General features: G+C 37.5%; 1 protein-coding gene across 3 annotated transcripts; it reads right to left on the bottom strand.

The window, feature by feature from the left end:
* Nucleotides 1–366: 366 nt before the first annotated feature.
* LOC116869472 (protein NipSnap homolog 3A) lies at nucleotides 367–17,514 on the bottom strand. Of its 3 annotated transcripts, none has more exons than XM_032860753.1 (7): nucleotides 17,405–17,514; nucleotides 14,293–14,503; nucleotides 12,336–12,494; nucleotides 10,439–10,588; nucleotides 1,507–1,593; nucleotides 1,194–1,411; nucleotides 367–985 (listed from the first exon to the last, which is right to left on the bottom strand). In XM_032860753.1, the coding sequence occupies exons 1-6, from the start codon at nucleotides 17,462–17,464 to the stop codon at nucleotides 1,335–1,337; spliced, it is 744 nt and encodes a 247-aa protein (XP_032716644.1). In that variant the 5' UTR covers nucleotides 17,465–17,514; the 3' UTR covers nucleotides 367–985; nucleotides 1,194–1,334. The 3 variants fall into 3 exon arrangements, with proteins under 3 accessions (XP_032716644.1, XP_032716645.1, XP_032716646.1); XM_032860754.1 differs by lacking the exon at nucleotides 17,405–17,514 and adding an exon at nucleotides 16,714–16,881; XM_032860755.1 differs by lacking the exon at nucleotides 10,439–10,588.
* Nucleotides 17,515–22,738: the final 5,224 nt, after the last annotated feature.

Genomic DNA, 22,738 nt, shown 5'->3' with positions numbered 1-22,738 from the left:
CCTTGTAGGGTTATTAGAATGCTATTTACTTGAAGTAACTTAATACTTACAATAAAGACAGCATATTTATTTATTTAATTTATTTTTTAAAATATTTTTTTTATTTATTTGACAGAGAGAGTACAAACAGGGGAAGCAGCAGGGAGAGTGAGAAACAGGCTCCCGCTAAGCAGAGAGCCCAACATGGGGCTCGATCCCAGGACCCTGGGATCATGATCTGAGCCAAAGGCAGCTGCTTAACTGACTGAGCCACCCACATGCCTCAAGACAGTGTATGTATTATTGTCTCATTACCTTATATAGCAACACAATAGTTCCAGGTAAGAGGATACAACTATAAAACACACAAAAAAAAGACTCAGAATTTATTTGAAGGCTTTTATTAGGGCAAACATTTTCATAACCATAAATATCTCATTATCAGAGACAGATTGTTCCAGGTATCTTTGTTAAATAGTAATCCAAAGTGAAGTAATAGAAAAATAAATTGTAAATGAAGATATTTCAGCATTTAAACCAATGAATCTTCAACAGTTTTTAATATGAGGATCTAATAACATTATTTTCCATATAAGTAATTATTAATGTAAAAACCAGAATTAATAATGATGATACAGATGATACTGTACTTTTCCATAATAAACATGTTTAATATTTTTATGAATCCCATTCAGTATTACAAAATAAATTTTACTGGACAAAAACTTTTAAAATTTCAGAAAAATAGACATGAGAAGGTTGCCAATGTATATAAATAATTTAAAAATATTATTATAGGCATGGAAATGTGACAGTCACTTCAACATAAGGAAATGCCATAAAAGCAGAGGGTTGTCAAAACAGAGTACAAGAGACACTCTGAAACAATGAAAAACCAAGATCTTGTAGGAATGACAAGAATTTTTAATGTATGACAGATACTAAAATGCCAAAGGGAAAATGAACAGAACTATTTCCTCATGGTAGTGACAATGGGCAGAGGCAGCTTTTTTTTTTTTTTTTTAAAGATTTTATTTATTTATTTGACAGTGAGAGATCACAAGTAGAGAGGCAGTCAGAGAAAGAGGGGGAAGCAGGCTCCCTGCTGAGCAGAGAGAACCCGATGCGGGGCTTGATCCCAGGACCCTGAGACCATGACCTGAGCCGAAGGCAGAGGCTTTAACCCACTGAGCCACCCAGGTGCCCCCAGAGGCAGCTTTTAAAAATGCAAAGGACATACCAAATTAACTTACCACCTCCTTCAAATAAAAATGAGAATCTCTTGGGAGAATTTAAGCACCATAGCAGGCACATCTTATAACAGTTAGTGAAATGCTTTGTATTTCAATGGAAAACTATTTCAATGGTGAAAATGACATAGGAATCAGAAGCATATTCTGCTGAGACTCAAGGAAGTTAACACTTTCCCGAACTGGAAAAAAAAAACATTCCATAAGAAGGCATATAAAGTTAAAAACGGAATCAAATTTGTTGTATGAATAATTCATGCCTGGAGAAATAGCTTACCAGCTGCCACAACCCTGGGATCCTCATGAGACTGATGTCTCCCAGCTGCACGACTGTCTGCACTCTCGTTCCACCAAAGAACATGAACTGCAGAAATAAACCAAAAATAGCTTCTAAAGACTATGGTGTTACTACAAGTAAGAAATACAGAAAAATTAATGAGAAATATTAAGTCTTGTTCTTTAAATCAAAATGGTGAATAACAGAAAGGTAACATTAAGTATGTTAGTAATAAGATTTCAGAGGGGGTCAGAGATTTGGGAGAGAAATTTATAAATTAATTAATCAAACTAGTTTTATAGATGAAGAAACAGAAGGCTGGAAAGGTAAAGTAAATAACACTAAACACACAATTAAGTCTAGAATGAGGCTTCATGACTTTCTAATACATTTTAGTTTATTTAAAAAAGGAAGATTATAAAAATTGTGTTTACTAATGAAAATTTTGATGATATGAAGAAGCAAATTAAAAGTAGCATAATTTTAACCATTTTGAGAGAACCTCTATTGACATTCAGCACATTTCCTTTAAACAAATGAGTAAAATCAAATTAGGGTCATACTATGTATTACATTTACCAATAGATTCAACAATTCATATTTCCCATGGCAGTAACCTTAATTTTTAATGGCTATGTGAATTCTTCCCTATAGATATAAGAACTTCTTATCCAAACTCCTGACCAATTAGATTAATATTTTATTATTTTTTTGAAATATGGAATAAATATTTTTGTGCATAACATTTTATAAATTTTTAATTATTACAAAGTAAGATATGTTAGCTGTATAGGAAAATGTGGATAAAAAGAGAAAAGAGGAGTCATTTCTATACCACCTAGAAAAAAAATGCTTTTATATTTGCTGTATCTCTCTCCATATTTATGTGCATATACATGTACTTTTATGAATATTTATATACAAACATAAAAGTTTGTGGTTATATAAATACATGATGTAGATGATACATATATTTTTTTCTGGATTATATTCATATTACATAAAAATGTTTCTTTATTGTAAACAATACTGACATAAACATTAGAGCAGCATCTACACATGTATCTGTAATAATTACAAAGCTGATGACGACTACTAGTAGTATTTCTTGGGTGTTGATTATGTGCCAGACCTGGTTTTAAGCATTTTGCATGTATTAACTCATTTAGTCTTCATAATAATTTTAGGTGGTTGATTATTAGTGTCATTTTATGGATGAGGAAACTAAGGCACAGTGAGGTTAAGTAACTTACCCAGGGTCACAAAGTTATAAGTGGTGAAGCTGGGATTCAAACCTAGGCAGTCTAGATCTGAATATTTTCTTAATATAAACTCCTAAAATTTAAATTGAGAGAACCAAACAGTATATCTTATATATATAGACATTTATAAATATACAGTGTATATAATATACACTGTCCTCCAGAAATGATGTACCGATTTATACTCAGCATATTACCATTCTCCTAGTACACTAAGAATGGATTAAGATTAAAAAGTGTGTGTGGAGACACATTCTCTTTCTTTTTTTTTTTAAGGATTTATTTTAGAGAGAACACACACGTGCATGAATGGGGGAAGGGCAGAAGGTGAAGGACAGAGAGAATCTCAAGCAGACTCCCTGCTAAGTGTGGAGCCCAATTCAGGGTTTAATCTCATGACCCATGAGATCATAACTTGAGCCAAAAATCACAAGTTGGACACCTAACTGACTGAGCCACACAGGCACCCCAAGATTACAGTGTGTGCACACATATTTTTAATAACTTAATCCTTGCAAAAATTATATGTGTCCATTATAGTAAATTAGAAATGTTAAAAAACCTTTAATCTCATTATTTAAATATGGCTATATATTTTATGTCATTTCAAATTTCCTTCTTGTATAACTAAACACACCTACATATCCATGCATATTTCCTTAATATTGGCAAAGATGATTCAAAAAATTAAGGTTTTTTTGCCCAAGGCAATCTCAGACTGGCCTCTTAACAACACAGGAACCAAACCCTGCCCACAATTGGCAAAAGGCACCATTGCAGCAACTGGACTGAAGGCAAATGTGGCTCAGCCACAATAGTACGGTGATGCAACATACATAAGAGTCACTCTGGAAGGGCCAGGTGAACAGGGGACACTGCACAGCAGAGCACTACATAACCTGTTCTTCATAAGGCCATTACTTGCCTAACACATAGAAACAGACACAGAGAGTTAGACAAAATGAAGACACAGAAGACTATGTCCCAAATGAATCAACAGGACAAAATCCAGCCAGAGAACAAAATGAAACAGAAGCTACATACCTGATAGAGAATTTAAATTATGCTCATAAATATACTCACTGGACTTGAGAAAATATCTCAGTGAGACCCGCAAAAAAGAGACAGAAAATATAAAAAAGAGCCAGGGAGAGATGAACTCTGTAAGTGAAATTAAAAAATACACTAGAGGGAATATATAATATTCACCTAAAAGTGAATCAGGAAGAAACAGAAAATTTAAATAGACTGTGTAAGTGATGTAATTCAAACACTGATCAAAAACTCCCCAAAAGTCCAGAACCAGATGGCTTCACAGGTGAATTCTACCAAACATTTAAAGAAGAGTTAATGCCTATTCTTCTCATACTATTCAAAAACAATAGAAGAGGAAGGGAAGCCTCCAAATTCATTCTATGAAGCCAGCATTACCCTGACAACAAAACTAGATGAAGACATTACAAAAAAGAGACCTACAGGCCAGTATCTCTGATGAACTTAGATGCAAAAATCTACAACAAATTATGAGCAAACTGAATCCAACAATACATTAAAAAAATCATTCACCATAATCAAGTGGGATTTATTCCCAAGATGCAAGGGTAGTTCAATATTTGCAAAGTGATCAACATGATACATCACATCAATAATAGGATAAAAACCATATGATCATTTCAGTATATGTAGAAAAAGCATTTGACAAAGTATAACATCCACTCATGATAAAAAACCCTCAACAAAGTGGGTTTAGAGGGAACATATCAATATAATAAATGCTGTATGTGAAAAACCCTATGCTAACATCATACATCATACTCGATGAAAAACAGAGCTTTTCCTTTGCGTTCAAGAACAAGGTAAGAATGTCTGCTCTCAACAATTTTTATTCAACATAGTATTGGAAATCCTAGCCACAGCAGTCAGACAACAAAAGGTATCTTTTTTTTTAAATTTTATTTATTTGACTGAGAGAGAGAGGCAGCGAGAGACAGAATACAAGCTGGGTAGTGGGAGAGAGAGAAGCAGGCTTCCCACTGAGAAGGCAGCCCGATGCAGGGTTCGATCCCAGGGCCCTGGGATCATGACCTGAGCCAAAGGCAGAGGCTTAACGACCGAGCCACCCAGGCGCCCCTAAAGGTGTCTAAATCGGTAAAGAAGAAGCAAAACTCACTATTTCAGATGGCATCATACTATATATAGAAAACCCTAAAGACTTCACCAAATATTACTAGAACTGGTAAATGAATTCAGTAAAGCTGTAGTATACAAAATCAACATACAGAAATCTGTGGCACTTCTATATACAAATAATGAAGGAGCAGAAAGAGAAATTAAGAGAACAATCGCATTTACAATTGCATCAAAAATAAATACCTAGGAATAAACTTAACCAAGGAGGTGAAAGACCTGTATTCTGAAAACTATGAAACACTGATCAAAGAAATTGATGATGACCCAAACAAATGGAAAGATGTTCCATGCTCATGGATTGGGAGAACCAATATTGTTAAAATGTCCATATTGCCCAAAGCAGTCTACAGATTTAATGCAACCCATCAAAATACCCACAGCATTTTTCACAGAACTAGAATAAATAATCCTAAAATTTATATGGAAGCATAAAAGACCCCGAATAGCCAAAGTGATCTTGAAAAAGAACAAAAAAAACTGGAGGCATCATAATCCCAAATTTCAAGATACACTACAAGTCTGTAGTAGGTACCAGCATAAAAACAGATGCATAGATCCATAGATCAATGGAACAGAATAGAGAGCCTGGAAATAAACTGATAACTATATGGTCAATTTTCAGCAAAGGAAGCAAAAGAAAAAGTCTCCTCAATTAATGGTGCTGGGAAAATTGGCCAGCTACATGCAAAAGAATGAAACTGGACCACTTTTTTTCACTATACACAAAAATAAACTCAAAATGGATTAAAGACCAGAGGCATCTGGGTGGCTCAGCCAGTTAAGTGGCTACCTTTGGCTCATGTGATCCCAGGGTCCTGGGATCAAGCCAAACATAGGGTTCCCTACTCTGGGGAACCTGTTTCTGCCTCTGCCCCCTGCTTATTCTCTCTCTCTCTTGCTCTCTCTCTCTCTCTCTCTCTCGGTCTTAAATAAATAAATAAAATCTTTTTTTTTTTTAAAGATTTTATTTATTTATGAGAGAGAGAGAGAGAGCGAGCACAGGCAGACAGAATGGCAGGCAGAGGCAGAGGGAGAAGCAGGCTCCCTGCAGAGCAAGGAGCCCGATGTGGGACTCGATCCCAGGACGCTGGGATCATGACCTGAGCCGAAGGCAGCTGCTTAACCAACTGAGCCACCCAGGCGTCCCATAAATAAATAAAATCTTTAAAAAAAAAAGTGGATTAAAGACCTAAATATGAGACCTAAACCATAACTCCTAGAAGAGAACATAGGCAGTAATTTCTCTGACATTAGCCATAGCAACATCTTTCTTGATATGACTCCTAAGGCAAGGTAAACAGCAGAAATAAACTATTGGGGCTACATCAAAATAAAAAGCTTCTGGGGTGCCTGAGTGGCTCAGTTGGTTAAGTGTCTGCCTTTGGCTCAAGTCATGATCCTAGAGTCCTGAGATGAAGACCCATGTCAGGCTCCCTGCTCAGCAGGGAGTCTGCTTCTCCCTCTCCTTCTGCCTCTCCCCTGGTTTATGTGTACTCTCTCTTATTCTCAAATAAAATCTTTTAAAAATTAAAAAAAAAGCTTCTGTACAGCAGAAGAAACCATCATCAATACTAAAAGACAACTTACTAAATGAGAGAAGATACTTGTAAATGATAGATCTGATAGGGAGTTAACACCCAAAATATATAAAGAACCTATACAACTTAACACCCAAAAAACAAATAATCCAATTAAAAAATGGGCAGAAGACATGAGCAGACATTTCTCCAAACAAGGCATACAGATGGCCAACAGACACATTAAAAGATCATCATCAAAACAAATCTAAACCACAATGAGATATCACCTCAAATATGTTAGAATGACTAAAATAAAAACACAAGAAACAGCAAGTGTTGGCAAGGATGTGGAGAAAAAAGGAACCCTCATGTGCTGTTGGTTGGAATGCATGCTGGTGCAGCCACTGTGGAAAACAGTATGGAGGTTCCACAAAAAATTAAAAATAGAATTAACATAGGATCCAGTAATTCCACTACTGGATAGTTACACATATAATATGAAAACATGAATTTGAAAAGATACATGCACCCAGGTGTTTACTGCAGCATTAATTACAGTAGTCAAGATATGGAAGCAACCCTAGTTCCACTGATAGATGAATGGATAAAGAAGTTGTGATATCTATCCATCTATCTATCTAACCATTCATCCATCCATCCATCTATCTAATGGGATATTAATAAACCATAAAAAGAATGAAATCTTGCCATCTGCAACACAGAGATGGATATAATGCTAAATGAAGTAAGTCAATCTGGGAAAGAAATACCATTATGATTTCACTTATAATGTAATTTAAGAAACCAAACAGAAAAAAAGAGATCAAAAAAACCCCCTGACTCTTTAATATAGAGAACTGTTGTTGCCAGAGGGGAGGTGGGTGGAAGAGTGGGTGAAATAGGTGAAGGGAATTAAGAGTACACTTATCATGATGAGTACTGAGTAATGTATAGAATTATTGAAACACCATATTGTACACCTGAAACTAATATAACACTGTTTGTCACTTACACTGAAATTAAAAAAAAATGAAAAATTAAAAAATGTCAAATACAAACAGATAAGCCTTTTTATTTATATTGTCAATTTTTTTGAGGGAAGAGGAAGCAGATATGAACCCTACAAGTTTAACTCATTTTTCTCTAACCTAATACTATATCTATATAATATATCCTTATTAGGTAAAAACTGGCATCTCATTATTGTTTTAATCTGAATCTTCTTTAATATATTTTTAGTAGTCATCTGTGTCTACCTTTGTAGAAATATGTATGTATGTATATATTTTTTCCTTTTTGATTTTATTTAGATATTTTGGGAGGCACAAAGTTTGAGCTTTATATAATAAAATCCTTTTTTTTTTTAAAGATTTTATTTATTTATTTGACAGATAGAGATCACAAGTAGGCAGAGAGGCAGGCAGAGAGAGAGAGAGGGGAAAGTAGGCTCCCTGCTGAGCAGAGAGCCCAATGTGGGGCTCGATCCCAGGACCCTGGGATCGTGACCTGAGCCGAAGGCAGAGGCTTTAACCCACTGAGCCACCCAGGCGCCCAATAAAAATCATTCTTTTATAACAAAATTATTCTTTTTTCCCTTCATAGTTTCTTCATATGCTTTTTTGCTTAGAAATACTGTTTCCATACACATTATTAAATAAATTCACTGTATTTTGTTTTAGTAATTGTATGAATTCAATTTTTTAATTGAAATCCATAATGCATCTTGATTTTATTTTAGCATATGGTATGAGACAGGCATCTAATATTTTTTTGTCCTCTTCATATATTTTCCAAGTTGAATATACATCTATAACCTATGTATTGGAAGTTGACTTTATGAGCAATGATTAGGCTCAGTTGTGGATATGTTAGGTTTTGAGATGCCTGTTGGACATAAAGTGGAGAAGATGAAGAGGCAACCAGATATTATAAGTCTTTCAAATATTTATTAGCTATTCTTAGTCATTTTTCCTCTCAGGTAAACTTCACAAACATTTTTCAGAGTTTGCCACAAGAAAACTCTGAAATTCTGATTGGAATATCTTTCAAGTTTAAAAAAATTAAGTATCTTAGGGGCATCTGGGTGGCTCAGTGGGTTAAGCCTCTGCTTTCGGCTCGGGTCATGATCTCAGGGTCCTGGGATGGAGCCCCGCATCGGGCTCTCTGCTCAGCGGGGAGCCTGCTTCCGCCCCTCTCTGCCTGACTTTCTGCCTACTTGTGATCTCTCTCACTCTGTCAAATAAATAAAATCTTTAAAATATATATATATATATAAAATGAAAAAATAAAAAGTATCTTAAATAGATATTAAATTAGTAAACCATATGCTTATATCATATATATATATATTATATATACCTAAGTAGTGGAATATGGATAATTTTTTTTCTTTGGGCTTGTCCATGTTTTCAATATTTATAATAACTACATGTTGCTTTTTCACCCATAAACAATCTTTCTACCCAAAGTAATGCTATTTATTAAAAAAATCACAGGAGCATCTGAGTGGTGCAGTTAAGTGTCTGACTCTCAGTTTTGGCTCAGGTCATGATATCAGGGTCTTGAGATTGAGTCCTTCATTGGGTGCCACACTCAGTGTGGAGTCTGCTTATGACCCTCTCTCCCTCTGCACCCCCCTGCTCTCTCTCATGTGCATGTGTGCTCTCTCTCTCTAGAAATAAATTTTTTAAAAAGATTTTATTTATTTATTTGACAGAGCGCTCATAAGTAGGCATAGAGACAGGCAGAGAGAGACGGGGAAGCAGGATCCCCGCTGAGCAGAGAGCCCCATGTGGGCCTCGATCCCAGGACCCTGGGATCATGACCTGAGCTGAAGGCAGAGGTTTAACCCACTGAGCCACCCAGGCGCCCAGTTTTTTTTTTTTTTTTTTTTTTAGGCGCCCAGTTTTTTAAAAAACGTTACAAGAAGCATAACTTTCTAGTTACAAGATAAATAAGTTTTAGAGATGTAATATACAACATGATGACTACAGTTAACAATTCTATATTGTATGTATATATATATGTATTTTTAAAAGATTTTATTTATTTATTTATTTGGGAGAGAGAGAGAGAATGAGAGAGAGAGAGCATGAGAGGAGAGAGGTCAGCGGGAGAAGCAGACTTCCTGCCGAGCAGGGAGCCTGATGTGGGACTTGATCCTAGGACTCCAGGATCACGACCTGAGCCTAAGGCAGTCACTTAACCAACTGAGCCACCCAGGCGCCTATTCTATACTGTATATGTGAAAGCTGAAAGAGTAGATCTTAAACATTCTCATCATAAGGAGAAACAATTTGTAACTCTGACGTGATGGATGTTAACTTATTGTGGTGATCACTTCACAACATATAAATATATTAAATCATTATGTTGCATACCCTAAACTTATATGTCAATTATATCTCAATAAAACTGGGGAAAAAAAGGAAAAAAAATCATTAAAAGTACATTCAAAGGAAAATAAAGTGATAAAAGAAATAGGTGACCCTTTCAGGTTCCTTCCAGTATTTAAAATTTTATCATTTTGATATATCAGGGAAAAGAACAGTATTTAAAAAAAAAATTATAAGGTGAAAAACATTCTAAATAAGATGTAAAACAGGGCGCCTTGGTGGCTCAATGGTTTAAAGCCTCTACCTTCGGCTCAGGTCATGATCCCAGGGTCCTGGGATCAAGCCCCACATCGGCCTCTCTGCTCCATGGGGAGCCTGCTTCCTCCTCTCTCTCTGCCTGCCTCTCTGCCTACTTGTAATCTCTGTCTGTCAAATAAATAAATAAAATCTTAAAAAAAAAGATGTAAAACAGGTTTGCTCAGCCCTTAAAATTACAAAACTAAAACTTGGGCAATAAAAAGCAAAATACACTCCATAATGAGAACAGAGAAAAACTGACCAAAGGAACTTAATGTGGATCACTCATGTATTTTGCAATTTCATAAGAAGAAATGGACAACTGTACCTCTGTTGAGCACTCCATATTCTGCATGGAACACTCCAACTAGTTTTGTGTAGCCTCGATTGATGTGAGCATGAACTGCCCTTTTAAATGGGTCACCCCACAGAGCTGGCCCACCAGGTTTCATCTGGAAAGTAGCTAGTTCATAGATTCCTAGAACAGGGAGAAAAATAATTATTTTATAGAACACATACAAGCAATTTCTAATCATGTTCAGTTTGGTTCCAATGGAAGGCGAACTACATCTATAGATTTTGAGGATCATACTGCATACCTATAGGCATATTTACTAATAATCCGCATTGTTCTTCTTCGCTTTTATGTTTATAAAGTCCTTGTCCTAGTTTAAGGGTCAGTCATTAAACTTATCATACATAACAAATAAGAATGGTTGGAATCTATAGTTCGGGTATTATCCTAAGCTATTTTTAACCTATAAAATTTGTCAAAAGTTAGTAAGAATTTATAATGTAGTAGTATTTTTTAGTTGCCTGAGTCTATACTTTTATAAAAAAATGAATAAGGAAGTATTTCTAGCCTCTTATAGTTCATTCTTCTTACCAGTTTCTACTAACTTATCTCTCTATATAATTTCCTCTGTAAGATTCCATTTCCAACAGGAACAGCAAGCAAATAATATACGTGAAGTGATTGTCTCTGAGTTTTTTTTTTTTTTTTAAGATTTTATTTATTTATTTGACAGACAGAGATCACAAGCAGGCAGAGAGGCAGGCAGAGAGAGAGGGGTGGGGAAAGCAGGTTCCCTGCTGAGCAGAGAACCCGATGTGGGGCTTGATCCCAGGACCCTGTGGGGATCCATCCCAGGACCCTGGGACCATGACCTGAGCTGAAGATCGAGGCTTTAACCCACTAAGCCACCCAGACGTCCCTGTCTCTGAGTTCTGAGGAAAAAAATAACTCTAAAGAAGATGGGTTTTAGTATTCCTAAATATCTGGGTAAATACTTGAAAAGCATTTTACCTTCTGGATGGAAGTACAGACCAGGTGAAGAGAAGGAAACCAGGGGACAAGTAGATTTAGAAAATACAAGAAAAACATACACAAGTTACTGAAGAATCAGGAATAACACAGAGGAAAAGAACTAAGATTTGATACTTTTTGAGAAGCCAACTAATTCATTTAGTTAGTGCTGAAAGCTGAGGGGAAGCTATGAGGATAAATTTCCAAATAAGATTTTCAAATCTCTTATAATCTAAAATGCACTACGAAGTTGGGAATAATGGGGGAAATAAAACAATGCTTAAATTAGTTTATTCTTTTGCTAATCTGACCTTTGTTTAAAACTGGATTGAGGTAATAATTTCTTTAAGTCAGCAAGAAGTGAAATCAGCAAGAAGACAAATCTTTAGGAATTACTTTCAAACTGAGAAATAAGAAAGAGGAAGACACGAGAGTTAGACTAGAGTAATATAGCTTGGTAGTTCCAGTTAATTCATTCCCCTAGTCAATTTAATAAGCAAATATATATTTAAGATTTAAGATCAGTTGTCATTTATGGAAAAATACTTTTATATTTACAAGTTTATATTATTTTAAAATTATGACAGAGTATCACATACTATCCCTCACCTACCCACAGATGTGTTCTCTGCTCCCAAGGCCCAACTTCTTAACCTTTACTGACCATGTCAACTTTTTCTATCATATAGCTAGCTTTAAGAATCAATAAGATACCAATATGGAAAAACACTTCATTATTTAATGGTCATTTTTTTAAAAAGGTAAGCTAAGAGCACCAGTTTATTTTTATCTGAACAACATACGTTCCTATATTAAACAAAGATTAACTTATTTTCTCGTGGAACTTGAGTTTTTATAGCTTAAAATCTTCAGTGTTTTCTCTGTCAGAATTCAAAGTGACTAAGAGGGGAGGACTTACCTTCTTTTGGAGGCTTTTCTAGTTTGCACCATGGCACCAGATAAGTAATCTCACTCTCTTGTTTATCAATAAGAGCCAAATTGGGAATCAGGTATTGTTCTTGCCATTCCTTATCTTTGGCCGATGCTTTCCGAACTTGAGTCCGATGAGCAAAATTATCTATGGGAAAAGAAGGAGTAAGAAAATAAAAAATTATTTAAAATCACCTGTACTTTTTCTGGGTTTCATTCAATTCACCAAGTGTTCATCAATGGCACAGAAGTACACTCTATTGTATCACTGGAGAGAACATACAGATGTGACATTTGTCCCCAAGTTTCTCATGGCCTGAAAGGGCAGTAGAAATGTAAACAACTAATGATAATGTCATACCGTGGGCTCTACAGGCTCTACTACTTAGTAGGCAGTTGTGTGACTTAGGTTAAGTTATGAAATCTTTCTGTGCCTATTTCTTACTCTGTAAAATGGGGATAATGATATAGTATCTCCCTCTAGGACTGTTTAGATTAAATGAATTAGTACACAAGAGGAGCTTACAACAGTGCTGGGAGCCTCGTTAGAACTCAGTATACATTAACTAGTCTTATTAATTGAGGCATTTAAATTATAGCAGCAGTTTAGAGTGTTTTTCTGTGGTGCTGGTGGTGATGGTTATCAGGTCAAGATATACCTTGAATTACATTTAAGGTAAGTGAAATTAAGATGCACTTTGACAGCTACTGCTTTGATCTAACAGTTTCCAAAGGAATAGGGCTGATTCTCTGTCATCCCCTCTTTTTACTTAGTACTATTTCTCTTCTTTTTGTTTCCCAAACAAGTACATATTTTTGCTAACATGTGGGCCCAGTACTACATTTAACTATTTGGGCTTCATAAAACTAATGGCAAAATAGTTTTCTATGGTTCATGCTGAGGATGAAGAATAATATATATCTTAGAGCTTAAGTAAGTTTTATCACGATTGTACTAGCAGATTTTTTTTTTGTTTTTGTTTTTGTTTTTTTAAACTGGGATACAATTCAACTGGTGGTGCATTAAAGCATAAATTGTGTTTTAATGGGGTTGGTTTTACTACAATTGGGGAAAAACCTCTAAACTATGGACATACTAAGTATATGAGAATGAGCGCTTTTCACGTTAAAGTAGTTTATGACTATTAACTTTGGACACTGATGACCAAATACTAAATGAAATTATCAAAAGTTTTTTTGGATATTATGATGTACTACTGTGGACTTCAGAAAGATTAGACAGTGGAGTAACAAACATTCTGGGGATTCCATCAACCATACTCCTTCCCCTACTAACCCAGGGGTGGATAAGCTTCAATATGAGAAGAACTCTAATTCCTTTTCTTTTACTTCCCTAAACTAGTAAAATGACAGTGATTAGAAATAAAACTGTGTATAGAAATAAAACTGTTCCAAAACCTAACAGATTTATTATATCTTACAGAAGGTTGAGGGCTTCAAAGCTTACTATCATCTCCTATTCTATTTCACTAGAGCCCCCTGACATTTGAATGGTTTGTTAAAACACTGATACCTGCTATAACTTCAATTAAAAAAAAATTCTACTTTCCTTTTATGATCTTAACCCACCTGGGTTCTTGAAATCACTGCTTTAAATTTTTCATAAACCATCTTTACAATAATCTATTCTTAACTTTTCCTAAGAATTAAAGTGTGGTTCATAATTTTATGACTTGAAATCTGAGATGCCATTTTCTTACTTTCACATTCTCATATGGCAATGAAAGATTCCAGCAATGGGTTACTATAGGTATACCACTGGGAGGCACAATCACTGAATTTATTTTTTGGTATTGCTATTTAAAAGTTTTACTTCACCTGTATATATTTATAGCAATATAGATTCAAGAACTAAGTAGCTAAGTTGTGGGTAACATCTAACGGAATGAGAATCTGTACTGAATACTTAAGCTGATGACTCATACCATACTTCCATATATGAAACACTTTATTCATTCTGCCTCCAAATTCTACACTCCAGTATCCAACCAATTCAGAGTGAGCTGTCCGAAGATGAATGTTTTTCTTAGTATTTTCCAGGAACTCATTCATCTTTGAGGGCTTAAGATAATAGGTACGAAATTCATAGACTGTTCCATCGTATTGTCTGGGGCCTGTAGCAAAGGATGAGCACACCTGAAGAAAGATAAGGCAAATTTAAGTATTTGGGGAAGGTACGGTTATAATACTATGCCACAACCAAACCCAGGTGCTCCGAGTGTCGAATTCTTGATTGCCACTGAAATCATGATTTAAGGGTTGTGAGATCCCTGCCTCCAGCTCTGAGCTGAGCATGGAGCCTGCTTAAGGTTCTCACTCTCCCTCTGCCTCTCCCACTGTGCTCTCTCTCTCTTAAAAAAAAAAAAAAAAAGGCGGGGCAGAGATGGGGGGAGCGCCTGGGTGGCTCAGTGGGTTAAAGCCTCTGCCTTTGGCTCAGGTCATGATCCCAGGGACCTGGGATCCAGCCCCTGCATCGGTCTATCTGCTCAGCAGGGAGCCTGCTTCCTCCCCCATCTCTGCCTGCCTCTCTGCCTACTTGTGATCTCTGTCTGCCAAATAAATAAATAAAATCTTAAAAAAAAATAGGATAGGAATTTAGTAGGAATTTAACTAATGTAACAGTAAACTGTGGCCTATCCAACTGCATTGTAATATAGAATGCGTAAAGCTAGTAAAGGCAAAAAAGTCGATGAGTCACAATTGTCTGATTCATTTTTTTTTTTAAATTTTAAGAGATGTTATTTATCCATTTATTTGAGACAGACAAGAGTTCATATGAGAGGGGTGGGGGATGTGGGTGGGCGTGGGGGTGGGGAGGAGCAGAGGGAGAGGGATAAGCAGACTCTGCTGAGGGAGGAAGCTCCCTTAACTGGATCTCAGGACCCTGAGATCACGACCTGACCGGAGTTGAAACCAAGAGTTGGACACTTTACCCTCCTGAACCACCCAGGTACTCCTGAGTCATGTTTTTCATTATAGATGCAGTCTAAAGAAAGGCATTTAACCCACCCAGTTATATCATTTTAATGGAAATACTTTTTAAGAACCATTAGTTCCTTTTCTAATAGTCCTATATTCACTACGCAAATTTCTGATTTGGTTCTCTGAGTGAACTGAACTTTCAGTGGGAAATGCTTTGCCAGAAATTATCCTCTTTGTATGTGTTTATATGTGTGTATATACACAGAGATTTATGTATATAAACACAGACACACTCATATGGTATTCTAATTTACGAATCCATCTTACATAAGTTTGGTTAGCATGTGCACATTTCCTAAAGCTGATTATATCAGCATAATCTATTATAATAGTTTTCATACCTATAAAGCTATGGATGAATTTTGGGCTTACGCTGACTACCTGGTACAACAATCAAAAGCAGTAGGCTTCTTGCTCTGTCATATATGTATATATGTGATCTATCTATCTGTATGTTTTACAAAGCACAATGGTATTTTACTTGTGTATAAGGCTGAATTATAATAAGCTATATTGAGTTCATCCCATTCATGTCTATGATGAATTATATTTTTATTGTCTGATTGACATTTGCCATCAAAAACAATGGCAGCTGCCACTAGGTTTGGCAGTCATTCTTTTTTGTACCGTTTTACTAATCTAATAACAATGCTATGCAAATGAAAACTGCTTAATATTTATAGCTTAAAAATATTATAAAATATAAATGTATCAAAATTAGGCCAATGGGGTACTTGAAACAACTGCTTTTAAATTGTTTTTTTTAATGGACCTTGTATTTGGAGAACAAAATAAGTGACACAGGCGCACATTTTTTATTATCTTCTGCAGAAGAGTACAATAGGAAAGCTCAGGGAGAGGTTAACAGCAATGAAGCAATGAGATGTGTATGTGTGTGGGAAGGGGTACGGCGATCTTTGTTGAGGGGAACTGTGCAGCCACAATACAGGACCCGTATGCTAGGGAAGGAAACATGAGTGCTTCAGGCCCCCTAGTCTCCAAAGAAAGGCTCATTTTCCACAGCACTGACTTCCAATTCACTTATGAGAACCACTGGCTGACATTTAATAAAGTCAAAGTTCAGAATAAAGTTTTCCGGAATAACTCAGCCCTGCCCCAGTAGAGTGAGAATCAGGAAACATTAAAGACTGGATTGCTAATCTTGGGTGAACAGGCCATCGTGGGTTCCTCAGTCTTCAGCAGACCGTCTGTCTCTAGAATAGGTTCATCCCCTTCGACTTGTACCCTTCGAGAAAAGTACAAGCCTAAGTGTCAGAGGGGGAAAAAAAAACAAACCCCTGCAGATGTGCAGAATAGGCCAAGTCCCAACAGTTAAGACTGAATCACAAAAATCTATTACATACGTTTCTCATCTAAGGTTAAGTGAGGTCATCATCATGTTTGCTACGAGGTTCCTAGCCCCGTCTGGCTAAGACACCCCCAGCAAGAGGCAGTGGGCAGGATGTTCCACCACCGGCACCTTGGCCCTCCTCTTCAAGGTTCTCTGCAAAACGCTCGGAAGTTACGTACATTTCGTTTAACTGCGACGGGGGCGGGGCGGTTCTTTTGCCCGCGGTATGGTTGGCCTAGTTCTCTTCTACCTTCTGTCTAGAGGGGGCGGTGGCTTGTCAAACGACAAACGACAAAATCCGTAGGGAAGTTTCGACCAGCAAGCAAAGCACCAGGCACTGGCCCCAACGTGGCAAACGCAGCAGCCTGAGCTTCAGGGGTGTCCTCAGGGCTTCCTGGCACCTAGGCCAGAAAAGTCCTGTTCGCGGTTGGTCGCGAATTGGCCGGGAGGCGACACGGGCCACCGGACCATCCCCGAACTGCGCACCGCTTCCTCCCGCGCGACCTGGGATGTGGGACAGCCACTAGAACTTCCGCGGCGGCTCCACGCCCGCAATCTGCACCGACGAACCGGATGACCGCATGCGCGGCTCTCGCAAGCCTGGGCGAGCAAAATTGGGCAACGCATGCGCGTGGCCGCGAGCTCCCCGCTAACGCCCGCTCCCCTCCCCCAGGGGACGGCTTGGCCGTCTGGGCGGCGGGTACCTGAGGCGCGAGCGTCCGCGCAGCCAGAGCCCTAGTCAGGCCGCTTCGGAGGACGAGCATGGCGGGGCTTCGGACGCTGGGAAGGACAGCCAGCCGGTACTCTTAGATTCTTCCTGAAAAGAGCAGCGACTAGACTACTGGCGGACGCAGGCGGGGGCGGGACTCGGCGGCTTCAGCTCCGCCTCTGGTGCCTGAGGCGCGGGCACCGCCCCGAAGGCTCGCGTGGTTCGTGGCCCAGCGCCGGGCGCGTTCGGAAGGCACGTGCCCTTTGGTCCTTGGCTTGTTTCCTCAGACTCTCTTACCCCAGCGTCAGAGGGCGCGTTAGGATTGTGTGAAAGCGGAGACCGTTTCTGTTCCACCTTTCTGAGCCATCACCTCGTCTCCACGCGCAGCTGAGCAACAGTTCTTAAGAGTTCGTGTGCAGACTGCGAGTGCTTGCCGTTTGAGGAGGGTGTATGATGCGTGCGCGCATAATGCTGTGCATTTAAAATCGTGGAGCTTTTTGCCGTGGTTCATCTTTAGTCGGGGTGATTTACGTAAAGACCAGGGAGCCTTCACTTTACCTCATGAAGTGCATCCTCTTTCCCTAATGGTCACCCCAGCATGACCCCGTAAGGCTTCTAATAATTTACGTTGTATTTCTCAGGAGCTCAGAAGAATGAGGGTGCCGAACCAGATGTGAAAAAGTAAAAGTTAAACATACACTGTTAAAAACTAGATAATTCTGTAAACTTTAAAAGCAAAACAGCCGACTTCTGATCTAGTTAGTCGGTAGTCCCTGTCTCTGGTTATCGGTGACCAAAATAACATCTTCAGCATTTCAAGCTGTTTCTTCTAATGCCTGTTAGTATGTTTTTAAATAATAGGTGTATTCTGCTATTTCTTGATTTTTTCAGTTATAGTCAAAATATGTTAACCTTTATGCAAGAGGATTTAAGCCTCTTATGTACCACTCTACCAAAATAATTTTCCTTCCAGCGTCTAATGCTTGCATTAAAAATAGTTAATTGATTTCATTAACTTGCATTATCTACATTATGTTACTGTTAACATTCTTGTTAATAATTACATTATTGCAAACATTAATGCCATATTACTTTATTAGGACTAGGGAATTAGTTGTGCCTTGTGCGAAGACCTTTTGGTGATGTATTCAGCAGGGAGTAGACTTTTGAAAATTATAATTCCAGAGGGGGTGAGTCAGTTTTTCTGGATGACGGGCATCCATTTCTAATATAGACAAAACAAAAGTATCTGTATCCAGACTGAATCTTTAATGTTTAAATTTATTTTCTTAGCTCCCTCTGGAATTAACTCATTCACTCATTCCACCCATATTTGTTAAATTTCTTTTATGTTTCAAGCACATTTGCAGTGACTGGGGTACAGAATTGAACAAAAGATAGCGTTGTTATCCTCTTAGAACTTAAAGGTTAGGGGAAACAAAGGAAGAGAAAAATATGTCAGAGATTAATCAATACTCTGAGGAAGAACAAAGTAAGATCTGAAGAATACAAAGTGTCGGAGGGAGGTAGCAGAGACTGTTAGCTGTTTATCATTTTCCGTTCACCTTCTGGTTCACTTTTTAAAAAATTTGCAGTAGAAACTATGCAGCTTGGTGCAGTCATGTGACTGAGTCCTGGCCAGTGCATTTATGACTTAACTGTAATTGATCTTAGGCAGTGTAGGAGGGGTGATTCTCCTCTTTGGCCCTTTCTTATTTCTACATGCTGAAATGTGTATATAATGGGAAAAGCTTTCGAATTGTGTGGTAGAAACCACATGCTGGAGATGGTTCTAACACCAGGGAACACCATGCTGGGAGCTGTGGGCTGCCTATCTCTGGATTTATTTTACAGGAGAAATCATCTTCTAGTTTAAGCTACTGCTATTTCTACATGCTGAAATGTGTATAKAATGGGAAAAGCTTTCGAATTGTGTGGTAGAAGCCACATGCTGGAGATGGTTCTAACACCAGGGAACACCATGCTGGGAGCTGTGGGCTGCCTATCTCTGGATTTATTTTACAGGAGAAACCATCTTCTAGTTTAAGCTACTGCTATATGGTTTAAACCTATGATTATCATCAATAGGAGGATGACTATTTTATTTTTCTCTTTCATTTGTTTCTATTATTTTCTTTATACCTATCACTGATGACAAAATTCTTTGCCAAAAGTATACATTTTTTTTTCCTCAATGTGATTAAACCTATTAATCAGCTTATCAGTTTCATCTAATAGAGTTATCTTTTGGGAATTCTTTGTGCTCTTGCTCCAGTGTGGATAGTTGTTTTCTAAGGTGACATGGTAATACTTCTGGGATCTTCTTTCACTAATATCCTGGGGAATAACATTTGCCTTGTTTTCCAACTCCTGTTTTCAGGATCTTGTCTTTTTTCCCCCCCTCCTAATTTTAGGGAGGGAATTAAACTTTTGAGAACTTAATTTCTAAAACTGTATTTTATCAACCCTCTTAATTTATAGTTTGGTTGGGTATAAAATTCTACATTGGCAGTAGTTTTTCCTCATATTTTTAAAGGTAATGATTCTTTGCATTATAGCTTCTAGTGAAAAATTTATGCCACTCTGATTCCTGATTTTTTGGTATGTGACTTGTTTCTCTCTGGAAGCTTTTATGTTTTTCTCATTTTTCCTGATTTTCTGAAATTTCACAATAATGTGCCTTGGAATAGTTCACCCCCCCCCCAATCTATTATTTCAGTAGACCCTCTCCAATCTGGAAACTCTTGAGTTGTGAAAAATTTATTGTTTCATGAATTTTGTCTATCAGCTTATATTTGGAGTGAGACCAAAAAAAGTTGACAGCTATATGAGTATGGGTAGGTCTTGTTAAGTAATGGACTTCACTGTAATGTGACCTGACTGGACCTTCAGTGGACTTCTCTCACCTCAACTGTTACTGTCAGTTATTTCTTTTGTCTAGTAAGATTTCCCCTGCAAAGAAACTTTCAGTATCCATCTGTGAGGTATAATCTTTACTGCCAGGTTCCTGACGTTGAGGAGGGAAGGAGGCCAAAGATCTCAATATTGGTAGTCTTTCAGGAATCTATTAATTAGCATAGGTAAATTTGCTTTTACAAATTAACACCAAAAGTGTGTTAGACTCAAACTTATTTTTTATAAGAATCCAAAGTGAGTTTTCCTAGTATGTAAGCAGCTCTTCTATACATGTTGAATTAAGGACACAGATTTCTTTCACTTTGTCATTTTACTATTCCCTGGAATCTCATCCATAACTAATTGCTTCTAGCCAGCAGAAAGATCTTCTAAAAGGAAAATGTGTACAAGATAGGAGTAAAATTTACAGCTATAATGTAGGGATAGATGAACATTGGTAAGTGGTATCAGGTGCTTAAGACAATCTCCTATTCAGTTTCTCACAGGATTTGATTATCCTCAAAATGTTGTAAGTTGAGGTTTATCTACCTTTAGAAGCGAGAAAGGTAAGACTCACAGAGATTAAGTAATTTCCCCAGATTCACTGCAGCTAAGTGGCCCAGCCAGTGTTTAAAGGCAGATTGTAAAACAAATTCAGTCTACCATTTACATATATATATTTAATTTTATTTTTTCAGTGTTCTAAGATTCATTATTTATGCACCACACCCAGTGCTCCGAGCAATACGTGCCCACCTTAATACCCACTACCAGGCTCACCCAACCCCTCACTCCCATCCCCTCCCAAACCCTCATTTTGTTTCTCAGAGTCCACAGTCTCTCATGGTTTGTCTTCCCCTCTGATTTCTCCCAACTCACTTCTCCTCTCCTTCTCCCAATGTCCTCTGTGTTATTCCTTATGCTCTACAAGTAAGTGAAACCATATGATAATTCTCTCTCTCTGCTGACTTATTTCACCCAGAATAATATTTTTTCTTCATAAATATTTATTTTATGTTATTTCATTATGATAAGTACTCTTTAATCCCCATCACCTGTTTCACTTACCACCCCCCATCCACCCCTCTTCTGGTAACCATCAGTTTGTTCTCTATAGTTAAAAGTCTGTTTCTTGCTTTGTCTCTTTCTCTTTTTTCCTTTGCTCATTTGTTTTGTTTCTTAAATTCCTCATATGAGCGAGATCATATGGTATTTATCTTTCTCTGACTGACTTATTTCACCTAACATTATCCTCTCAAGGGGTGCCTGGGTGGCTCAGTTGGTTGGACGAATGCCTCCGGCTCAGGTCATGATCTCAAAGTCCCACGATCAAGTCCTGCATCAGGCTCCCAGTTCCATGGGGAGTCTGCTTCTCCCTTTGACCTTCTCACCTCTCATTCTCTCTCTCTCAGTGAATAAATAAAATCTTAAAACAAAAAAACAAAAAAACCATTATCCTCTCTAGCTCCATCCACATCATTGCAAATGGCAAGGTTTCATTCTTTTTATGGCTAAATTATATTCCATTGTATATATATATACCACATCATCTTTATCCCTTCATCTATCAGTGGACAGTTGGGCTGCTTCCACAGTTTCGCTCTTTCAAATAATGCTTCCATAAATATGGTGCATGTATCCCTTTGAATTAGTGTCTTTCTATTTTGGTGGCAAAATACCCAGTAGTGTATTACTGGATTGTAGAATAGTTCTGTTTTTAATTTTTTGAGGAATTGCCTTACTGTTTTCTACATTGGCTCCACCAGTTAGCATTCCTACCAAGAGTCAACAGGGTTCCTATTTTCCCACACCCTTTCTCACACTTGTTGTTCCTTGTGTTTTTGATTTTAGCCACTCTAACAGGTGTGACATGATATATAATTGTGTTTTAGATTTGTATTTCCCTCCTGATGAGTGATGTTGAACATCTTTTCATATGTGTGTTGCCTATCTGTATGTCCTCTTTGGAGAAATGTCTATTCATGTCTTCTGCCCATTTTTTTTTTTAAATTGTCCCTTTTCTGCCATAGGAGAATGGTTTTTGTTTTTTATTTATTTTTTTGTTTTTGTTTTAACTAACATATAATGTATTATTTGTTTTAGGGGTAGAGGTCTGTGCTTCATCAGTCTTACACAATTCATAGCACTCACCACAGCACATACCCTCCCCAGGGTCCATCACCCAGCCACACCATCTCTCCCCCTACACAACAACCCTCAGTTTGTTTTCTGAGATTAAGAGTCTCTTATGTTTGTCTCCCTCTCTGTTTCATCATGTTTCATTTTTCCCTCCCTTCCCCTATGATCCTCTGTCCTGTTTCTCAAATTCCTCATATCAGTGAGATCATATGATAATTGTCCTTCTCTGATAGGCTTATTTTGCTTAGCATAATACCCTCTAGTTCCATCCATGTCATTACAAATGGCAAGGTTT

This window comes from Lontra canadensis, unplaced genomic scaffold (assembly GCF_010015895.1).
Source record: "Lontra canadensis isolate GAN:19392208 unplaced genomic scaffold, GSC_riverotter_1.0 scaffold19, whole genome shotgun sequence".
Classification (NCBI taxonomy): Eukaryota; Metazoa; Chordata; class Mammalia; order Carnivora; family Mustelidae; genus Lontra; species Lontra canadensis.
Note: the sequence above shows the minus strand (reverse complement) of the source record. Positions and strands in the feature narration are given on the sequence as shown.